Source organism: Rhinolophus sinicus, chromosome 18 (genome assembly GCF_057876585.1).
Source record: "Rhinolophus sinicus isolate RSI-liver-muscle chromosome 18, RSI-T2T, whole genome shotgun sequence".
Taxonomy (NCBI): Eukaryota; Metazoa; Chordata; class Mammalia; order Chiroptera; family Rhinolophidae; genus Rhinolophus; species Rhinolophus sinicus.
This window is the reverse complement of record NC_142518.1, coordinates 110,302,332-110,312,931: the sequence shown is the minus strand read 5'-3', so window position 1 is coordinate 110,312,931 and position 10,600 is coordinate 110,302,332. Positions and strand designations below refer to the sequence as shown.

The following is a 10,600-nucleotide window of genomic DNA, read 5'->3' as shown; positions in this document are numbered from 1 at the left end:
CTCCTGATCCAGTCATTCGCCCTGCATCCAGACGCAGAGATCATTCTCCCACATCTACCTGGGGCTTCTGGGAGCGCTGGGAAGGCTCCGTGGCCTTAGCACAGAGGGAACTACCTGGGAGACCCCTGGGTTGTGCAGCCATGGGCCAAGTTCTTCTGACTCTCTGGCTCCAGGGCTTTGCAGTGGCCTCTGGAGTCCGCCCTGCAGCCGCAGGCGGTGTTTTCCCCCGCTCCGCAGCGCTCTCAGGGGCGGAGAGAGTGAGCAGACAACCAGGGACTTTGCTCCGTCAGGACCCCAGAAATACCTCGGGCCCGTGCCTTGGGTAGGGGGCCCGATCACTGCCCCAGCAGGAAGGCAGTGGGGGCGGGAGGAGCTTCTCAATCCGGCGCTGGTGGGGACGGGAGGGGTGGCTCCTGGCTACGGAAGGGCAGGTGCTGGTGGAAGAGGGAGGGACTCTGGACTCCGGTGTGTGTGTGTGTGTGTGTGTGTGTGTGTGTGTGTGTGTGTGTGTTTTGTGTGTGTGTGTGTGTGAGTGTGTGTGTGTGTGTTTTGTGTGTGTGTGTGTGTGTGTGTTTTGTGTGTGTGTGTGTGTGAGTGTGTGTGTGTGTGTGTGTTTTGTGTGTGTGTGTGTGTGAGTGTGTGTGTGTGTGTGTTTTGTGTGTGTGTGTGTGAGTGTGTGTGTGTGTGTTTTGTGTGTGTGTGTGTGTGTGTGTGTTTTGTGTGTGTGTGTGAGTGTGTGTGTGTGTGTGTGGTGGGGATGCACCAGGGAGTCTCCAGGTTGCAGGGGTCAGACCAGACAGCCCAGGGCGCTGGGGCCCTGCGCTAGGAAAGAGAATGAGAGCTCACAGGGCTGCGGGGTTGCAGACGATGGTGGGAGGGACACTGGCTATTAAGGCCGGATCTGGGACTTCGGCCAAGGCCATGGGGGTGGGACGGGTTCTTCTCGCTGTGGAGGTAAGGGTGCAGTGGGGGGGTGCTTTGAGCCTCGGCTGTGGGAGGTGGGAGACTTGAAATGGCCAGGGAGGAGCTCCAGGCGTCCGTTGTGCGGGGCGGTGGGGTGGGCTGTGTGGCACTAATGTCCCTCTTGCTCCTTTGCAATCTCAGGCCTCCCCGGCAGATACTGCGACAGTCTGCGAGCCCCTGTCCGATTGCGCCCGCTTCCCCCAGGTCCTGGGGATGGTATTGACGATGCTGCGAAACTGGTGCGGCTGGATGGGTGCGAAGGCACAGTTGTCCCTGCTTGTCCTGGGCATCCCAAATGATTGCAAGAACCAGGAATTCCAGGAGGCCGTGCAGGCTGCCTTGTGGCCCCTGGGCAAGTACCACGTGCTGGTCAAGGTCTTCAGAAAGGAGCTCAGGTCCAGGGTTGCATTAGTTGAGTTCGCTGACAGTTTAAACCGAAGTCTGATCCCCCGGCAAATACCAGGGAAGGGAGGCACCTGGACTGGGATCTTCCTGCCCAGGCCCCTGATTCTGAGTCACAGGATAGACCCAATTTCCCTGCACAGCCCCAGAGGCAACAGTGGCTGGCAAGGCAGGTGAGGCAGGAGCTGCAGGTGTGGCAGGAAATCCAGGTGAAGCAGGACCTGCCCGGAAGGTAGGATCTGCAGATTGGGCAGGAGCTGCAGGTGAGGACGGACCTGCAGATGTCACAGGATCTGTGGGTTTGGCAAGAGCCACAGGTGAGGAAGAAGCTGTGGGCATGGCAGGAGCCCCAGGAGAGGCAGAGGCCTGGATTCGGCAATGGAACCAGGCCCTGCAGCCTGTGCTGGAAAACGTGGCCGACCCAGAACTGAGAACCTTTTCTGGGACACAAGAGCCAGGCAGCGAGGAAGAGCCCTTTGAGAGCTGGCTGGACCATGCCAATGACATGCTATACCAGTGGCGCCACGTGTCGGAAACGGAGAGGAGGAGGAGGCTGCTGGAGAGCTTGGGGGGCCCCGCACTGGCTCTCATGTGTGGCCTCCTGGATGAAAATCCCCACATCACTGCTCACGAATGCCTGGTGGCGCTGGTGCAGGTGTTCGGGAACAAGGACACCCGCATGGCCGCGCGGATGAAGTTCATGACTTGTGCCCAGCAGCCCCAGGAGACCCTGTTTGCCTACGTGATGCGCCTGGAAGGCCTGCTGCAGACGGCCATGGAGAAGAGGGCCATCCACCCCACTCTTGCAGACCAGGTGCGCGCCCGGCAGGTGCTGATGTGGGCGCGCCCCAACAAGACACTGCAGAGCAAACTTGTGAGGATGGGGCTGGAGAGGAGACCGCCTGGCTTCATGGGGATGTTGCGCCTCATTCGAGAGACAGAGACATGGGAAGCCATTCTGGCTGGCAGCCATCAGTTCCAAGTAGAAGAAGAGGCCCTGGCGTGTATTAGACATCTGGCCACCGCCCACGCAGCCCCCTCCTGTACAGGTGCCGCCCAGGCTGCACGGGCCAGTGAAGGTGCCGCCCAGACCACCTCAGGCGATGACGATGCCACCCAGGCTGCCCCGGCCAGTGAAGACGATGCGGAGGCTGCCCTAGCCCATGCCGAGGTCAGTGAGGCAGGTCCCGGCACTGCCGACCCTGCTGAGGCTGCTCCTGAAACCTATGATGCCACTGGGGCAGCCCCTGCCCCTGAGGAGACCACCAAGGCCTCCCCTGCCACTCAGGGAGATGAAAATGCTCCCCCCCTGCAGGCCTAGGCCACGCAGGCCCCTCAGAGGCCCTTAGCGGCCCTGCCCCTGCCGACATGGGCAGTGCTTCCGGGGAGGACCCAGGAGGTCCCATTGGTGATCCAGAGGCCTGGCCCAGGCAGGACACCAGGAGGCTGAGGAGACCCCCCCAGGAGGGGCTTAAGCCCATCCTGGAGGAGTCAGGTAATGAGGACAGGACAGGGGAGATGAGCCCCACCCCGAGTCCTCCTTGGGCAAATAGGCTCAGAAGGCCCAGCGGCCTCCTCTCCTCTGGGGCAGCAGAGCCCTGGAGGCAGGCGGAGTCCAGGCCGGGGAAGCCGCCTCCCCCCCCATGGGGAGCAGGGCCAGGGAAGGGCCCAGCCAGCCCAAACCAAGCCCCCAGGCCCCACTACCCCCAAGGGGCCCTGACCACCACGCTCAGCCCTTCCAAGTGACCACGATGACCACGTGTGACAGCAAATGGGGTGGGGAGAAGTCATCCTGCCTCCATGGCAGCACTACACCCAGCCCCAATCGCTCTCACCTCGGGCAGCCGGCCTGGGAGCAGCCCTGAGCAGCCCATTCCCCATCCCAGCCTAGGTGAGGGACACCAGAAGACGTGTGTCACTCACGCTGCACTGGGAGACATTAGGGGCCATCCCTGGGGGCTCCCATTCTCCGTCCCCTGGAGCAGGCTGCTCCGTGTGCTGGGAAGCCCCCACCCTGTTTCTCTGTAGGCCCCCCGTGTCCCTCATGTCAAGTCATCACCCCCTGCACCCCTCCACCACACCACACCAAACAGTTCCTGTGCAGAGCCACCAGGTGTGCGTGCCCCCAGGTAGGTGTCCTCGCCGACCTGGGCAGTCACCCCTGGGCCCTGGCACATGCTGTGAGCTTCCTGCCAGCCAAGGCTCTGCTCGTTCTCATCCAGTGTGGTGACCTTAACCTCTGCTTTCTCCATGTAGGTTTAGGCCAACCGCTGCTTGTTCTTGCGGAGAATGTGTGTGTTCTTGTCTGAGCAGTTACCCCCGCTGACCACCCCACCCCGGAGACCCCGAGCCCAGCCCCAGGAGACTGCAGGAAACACGGATGAGGGCATGGCCGGTGCTCACCTGTGACCTCAGGAAGGAAGAACTGCACCGGGGCCAGAGGGGACTGTGCTCTGATATCTCACCCTGTTGTTCCTTGTGACTCAGTTTCCTCGGCCTGGTGGAGTGTCCCCTGCTGTGTTTTCCAGCATCCTGTCCGGGCCATAGGGCAGGGCCAGACCCAGCACGTGGACCAGAGGGGGAGGGGTACCCTGCAGTGAGCGGACATCGCCAGCGTCCATCACCCTTCAGTGGCCAATCGTGGGGCCCTCTGGAAGGGGACCTATGGCAGGAGGGCTGTGGCATAGTGGGGACAGCTGAGACACCTTTTCAGGGTCCCCAGGAGCAAGGGTCCTTAGACCTATGGGCTCTAGTGGCTGTTAGAAGTTCTTTGTGTTTTCATTCCCTTTCTTCAATGGTTTCAGTAAATGTATCTGTTCAATAAATGTCATCGAATGTTTCAGCTGAGTCTCTCGTCTCCTGTGGGCAATTGAAGGAAGGGTCCGCTGGGGGTGAGGGGTACAACTGTAGCCTTGGACTCTAGGTTGGTATTGAGGTATAGTGAAGGCAGGGTACAAGAGATGCTGTGAGGTCCCCTGGGTTGGAACTCGTGGGCACTGGCAGGGGCTGGTTTGGTCCGCAGGAATCTCAGGGATCTTCCAGGAGTAACTGGATTAGACATTGAAGGAAGGGAAGGGACAGCAGGCAGGACCGGAGGCCCTGGGAATCCTGGCAGGGGTGTGGGTTCTTAGTGTGCTCAGTCGGGTCAGGGAGGTCACGTGTTAGTCTTAGAGACAGAGGGGCCTGGGTGTGAGGTCATATACCCCTATAAGGAGCTCGGTGCAGGACTCTGGGGTGGTATGCTTGCTCACCCCTACATAATCAACCTACCCTGCCAGCTGACAAGTGGCCAGCCTCAGTGTAGCCATCGATGGATGTTTGGGCATTTGGGGGTGTGTGATGGCTGAGGGACAGAGGGTGGGCCAGGTGGTGTTTCACGGGTATTATACCTTGCCAGTGGGGAGGACAGGCTGGGTTGATCTTACCACTGCTGGGCCCTCCCCTCTAACCCCAGGGGACCATAAGTCCACCAGAAATTGAGGGCGGCCCTCCATTGGCGATTGAAGTGATCTGAGTCTTTGGGAAACAGACAGAAGGAGGGATTGAGTCCTTCCCTGCCTGTGTGTGGGGAAGGGACGGTACTGTTGACCAGGAAATAGTGAGGGATCCTTGGGGGCTTGCTTAGTTTGTGCCCACGGGCGTCCTCCAGCTATTCTGAAGGGACAGAGTTTTTAACCACCGATAAAGTGCGGGTGAAGGACACAGTCTCCAAAGTAGCTGATGAGCTATGGTGAGCATCTTGCAGGGAGCTGAGGCTCAAGCCTGAGCTTCCCAACCAGTCTGCAGGAACCGTGCATCTGGAGAGACTTGGGCCATGTTGTAAGAGCTGCAAACAGCGGAGCTGCAGGGATGGAGGGGCCCCTGGAAATGCTGGGCACACACAGGCAATCAAAGGGGATTTATGGGGGGGGTGTTTGGAAGGAGAATAACACCTACTGTACCCTCTGAAGTTTTCCCCACCCAAAGCCTCCATCATTTGGGGGCTCCCTCTCAAGGCCACCATCCCCCATCTGGACCCCACCCTTTCTTCCTGGAGCCTTGACCAGGGCTTGCCTCGCAAGCAGCTGTCCCTGCACATGACAGTCCTTCCCTTGAGCACATTGGCCGCCTGCTCCTCTGGGTGCCCTGTTCCTTCCCCGGCTGTCCATCTGGGCTCAAACTCATGCTCCCATTCTCACATTAGAAAGCCGTAGGTCCCTATCTCCTTAGTACCTCTTGGAAGCATCACACAGAAGGAAGATTAACGCCCTGAGCAGATTGCTTTCCTATGCCAGGGTGTGGCTGGATGGATTTCTCTCCAGCAGGGCTGGCAGCCAGCCCAGATTACCAATGAGTACCCTCAGGGCCTGTGGCCCTGTTCCAGGGCACATTAGGCTCTTTAAGATTGCGCTCTGATATCCCTGAGCCCAGACCCAGGTGTTCCAGTACATGCCCACCTGGGCTTGGCACAGGCTGAGCCCTGTGCTGCATGCCCTCCACTCTGGGCTTTCTGTGGCAATGCTTGTGGCAATGCCTTACATGGCACCCCCTCACCTTGTTTCCAGTTCCAAATGGCAGTCCAAGAGCCATGATCTTACCAGGCCAAACAAGGGACAGCAGACTTGGCACTAATGACTCTGCAATCACCAGCCACATACCCCAAAGATGCTGAAGGTTTGGGTCCTGGAAGAAGAGTAAGCCCCTTCCTAAAGGCTTCCATCTCTGAACACTGACTATCTGCCTGGCAGTGGGCTGAGGAACTGGACCTATACTCTCTCATCGAGTCCTCAGAGGAGCCCTGGGGAGGGGGGCACTGTTATGACCCGTCTACTCCAGGTGAGGACACCAGGCCCAAGAAGGGACTTGCCCAAAGTCCCACAACTCTTCACTGCAGGAGCTGGGATTCTAGCCCAGTCTGGCAGACTGCATAGCCTGGGCCCTGGAAACATGACTGAAGGACACTTGAGGCATGTATTTAGCAGTGACAGTCCCAGAATTACAGATAGGGGAATGCCTGGGAGCCGGTGGAGCTGCTAAGGCCAGAAGGATCTGAAGGGAGAGCAGGAAGGTTGGAGGAAGAGGGGGAGCTACTGAGAGGCAAGTGTCATCCTGCCCACCCTGGTGATTCAGGGCCCCAGCAGACCTAGTGATGAAACCACCTTTCACCTCTATAGGCCACACCCTCTCAGAGGAGGGGCCAAGGACACATCCTAGGGGTTTGTTGCTTTCATTGTGTTCCAGGCCCAGTGCATTCCTCCCCAGAAGATGGGTCTTGGGGGACGTGGGGCATTCTGTGGGGATTGTGGCTGGCCTGTTCACTCACACCTTGGGCAGCTGTTCTGTTTGGCGGGGCAAGTCTCTGTGCCAGCAGCTGGACACACAGAGAGGGAGGGGCCAATGGAGGAGAGAGATTGGCCCTATATCAGGAGAGAGACCTGATATAGGTAGTTGTGGCAGGGACCACAGCGGCCCTCTTTGAGCACTTGCTAAGTGCAGGGCACCACTTTAGGACTTTGTTGCATGGGTGCTGCTTTACCTGTGGAGTCCTGTGTCTTATGTTGGGGTGACACAGCATCTGGGACCGAATGTGCTTGGTATGGGGTATGTCTGTGGGCCAGAGATCAACTTTGATGACATGGTACTCAGTCTGCTGGATGCACAGGCTCTCCCTGGAGAAGATGTATTCTGAGCTCAGTCATAAAGGCCAGCCAATGCTAAAAGGTGGAAGGAGGACTGGGGAGAAAATGTCGCCTGTTCCATCGGAAAGAAGAGCCGTGAGCACCATGATGTGTGTATACCTGGAGTGCCAGGAATGCCGAGAGAGAGGGCAGTGATGAGGCATGAGGCTGGAGAATCAAACAGGGACTAGTAGTGAGGTTTTTCATAATAGGTAGAGAGCTCTCTTGAAATCTGCTATGGACAGCATTCTGTGAAAAAGTACTGAAGGGTGGTCTGCATCAGGAAAGAGGTGGCCAGCTTCAGTTATTGCTAAGGGAACCACTACAATTACAAGACAAGAGAGGCTAGAAAGCAATTTGGAAAGATGGAGAGATTTTGAGGCTAGAACAGAAATAATCCTCTGGTGAATGAAAAATACGGTCACAAAAGAGTTTTCCGGAGACACAGGCTGGCCCTCCTGTGACAGGCAGGCTTTCAGTCCCTTCACCTCCTGGTGTCACGCCCATGATTACGTAAAGTTACATGGCAGATGTAATTAAGGTTAGTAATCAGTTGCCCTTACAATAGGTAGATTATCTTAAATTCTCCAGTGGGTTCTTTACAAGCAGAACTTTTTCATCACTGAAGGTACAAGGGAAAGTCAGAGTGATTTGAAGCTTGTCTGCAGATGGAAGGGGAATGAATGTGAGAAAGAATTGTCAGTCTGAGGTCCCCATTCTCTTGCTGGCTGTCATTTGGGGGCTACTGTCTGCTCCTATGGGCCACTGCCACCCACATTCTTTCCTTTAGAATTTCTCTAACTTGTATCATTGTCCGTGGTTATGGGTTGATTGTGTCTCCCTAAAAGAAGATGCTGGAGTCCTAACCTCCAGTTCTTCAGAATGTGGCCTCATTTGGAGACAGGATATTCACAGAGATAATCCAGTTATCATGAGGTCATTCGAGTGGGCCCTAATTAATAGGTTAGGTCTGCTTATATAAAGGGGAAACTTGGAAACACACATATGCACAGGGAGAACACTCTGTGAAGATTGGAGTGATGCTGCCACAAGCCAAGGAAGTGCCAGAAACTAGGAGAGAGGTCTGGAGAAGATCTTCCCTTCCCACCTTCAGAGGGAGCATGGCCTTACTAATACCTTGACCTTGGAATTCTGGCCTTCAGACTGAGACAATAAGTTTCTGTTGTTTAAACCACTCAGTCTGTGGTACTTTGTTACAGGAGTCCTAGCAAACTATACAACCTATTTCTTTATCTCAGGCAGTTTTCGAGCTGAAACCATAATTCTTTATTTGTATAGTCATTCGCCACTTAACGATGGGAATATGTTCCGAGAAATTTGTACTTAAGCGATGTTGTCACTGTGCAAACATCAGAGTGTACTGACACAAACCTAGATGGTCTAGCCTGCTGCACACCTGGGCTGTGTGGTATCGCCTATTGCTCCTAGACTACAAGCCTGTATAGCATGTCACTGTACAGAACTACATGAGATTAAATCAAGGACAAGAGAAAATGATGCAATTAAGAGAGGCAGTGAACACGAGATGTATGAGGCTGCTGCTGACGTAACACAGCATATTGTTTGACGGCAAACTTTTTTTTTATAAGGAGAAAGAATATGCTCTAAAATAACAATAAAAAGTATAGTACAGTAAATATATAACCCAGTAACATGGTTGTTTATTATTATTATCAAGTATTATAAACTGTACATAATCATATGAACTGTACTTGTATACGACTGGCAGGGAAGCAGGTTTATTTACACCTGCAACACCACAAACAAGTGACACATGCATCTTCCTACGACATTATGACAGCTATGATGTCTCTGGGTGATAGGAATTTTTCAGCTCCTTTAAAACCTTGTGTGGTCCGTTGTTGAACAAAACATCACTGTGTTGTATTCCATTTATATACCCTTTCCATATAAAAACAAAGAGATAATTTAAAAATGAAGCAATAGAAATTGTTAGTGCAAATATCTGGTGTTTTTCAGGGATACGAAACATCTTCCATGTGTGCTCTCCTAAATTTGCATTCTGTGGTATCTGCACCATCAAGAGGGAAAAAAAACCACTGTCATCTTTAAAAGAGTAAAGAGCTCCCCCCCATAACCTAATATACCATGAAAGATTTTTTTTCTTCATTCCACTATGGAGCATCAGCTTAAGCAGGTCTTTAAACTTTTTGGTCTCAGGACCACTTTGCAGTCTTAAAATTTGTTGAAGACCCCAAAAAGTTCTTGTTTATGTAGGTTATACATATCAATATTTATGGTATTAAAATTAAAAATGAGAAATTAAAAAAATGTTATTCATTCATTTAAAGATGGCAGTAATAAAACCTTTACATGCTACTAACATGAATAACGTTTTATGAGAAAATCTATATTTTACAAAACAAATAAAAGATAGTGGGAAAGGTGGCATTGTTGTACATTTTTGCAACTCGGTTTGATGTCTGGCTTAATAGGAGACAGCTGGGTAATCATATCTAGGTAGGCTCTGGAAAACTCCACTTGGCCCTTGGGAAAGAGAGTGCAAAAGGCAAAAACATCTTAGCATCATTGTGAAAAGAGATTTGATCTTGTGGACCCTTCCTTAAAAGGGTCTCAAGGATTGCCCCTCACCACTGGGTTCCCTGGACCCTGCTTTGATAACCGCAGTGCCATTCTGTACTTCTTGGGTTCTTGGAATGTATTTGTTGCGTTGACTCTGGTCACTGTTAGCATGAATCATACATTTCATGTTTATGGATGCTCTTTCCTCCACCATCATCCTGTCTGATGCTGTTACTGTGTGGAAAGCCATCTGGAGCAGCACGGCTGAGCCAAAAGATAAGAATGAAACAGTGGTTAGGCCAGGGATATGGAGGGACATTAGAGTTAGGCAGGATGGAGTCATGCATTCGTCAACAAGCATTTCTGTAAGCCTGTACTTGCTGCTGAGCATAACAAGATAAGTAGGACAAGGTCATTTCCCTTGGAAAAGTAAGAAGTCAGCATGGGGGACAGATAAAGTGGAAAGTAAGTAAGCACAAAAACACGAGATCATTGTTACATGGAGTAGCAACCGAATAGGCAGATTGGTGCAGGGGAGGGCCGGTCAGAGAACACCATCATTTTATGGGTGCTGGGTCTGGAGGATTTTCTTAGGGTGGCTCAGGAAGTGGACATTCCAGATAGAGCAAAGGATACACTCCAAAGCATGCAGGCAGGACCACATATCCACTGCTGAGGGCACTGCCAGCACGGGGGTGGGCTGTGAGATAAGGTGGAGGCCTGGGAACCATAGCATCAGCAGCCCCTGGGAACTTCCAGAAATGTAAATTCTCAGGCCACAGCACTCTGAGTTTTAACAAGCTCTCCAAGTAGTTCTGATGAAAAGAAAGTTCTAGAACCCCATGGCCCAGCATTGGGCTAAGAGTGCAGGGTTTTGCGTGGCTGTCTGGATTCTAAGCTCAGTTTCACCACATTGTGACTCCCAGTAACACTCAACCTTTTTGAACCTCAGTTTCCACAACTATGAAATGACCATAATAAAGACATCTCCCTGATACGTGTGCAGGATGGAG

General features: G+C 53.4%; 1 protein-coding gene across 1 annotated transcript; it reads left to right on the top strand.

The window, feature by feature from the left end:
- Positions 1-11: 11 nt before the first annotated feature.
- Positions 12-4,203, top strand: LOC141569674 (paraneoplastic antigen Ma6E-like). The gene is given in 5 exon segments (XM_074323869.2): positions 12-322; positions 1,105-1,459; positions 1,462-1,521; positions 1,524-2,536; positions 3,622-4,203. Coding segments are annotated over 4 exon segments (1,362 nt in total). The 5' UTR covers positions 12-322; positions 1,105-1,176; the 3' UTR covers positions 3,628-4,203.
- The last annotated feature ends 6,397 nt before the right edge of the window (positions 4,204-10,600 follow it).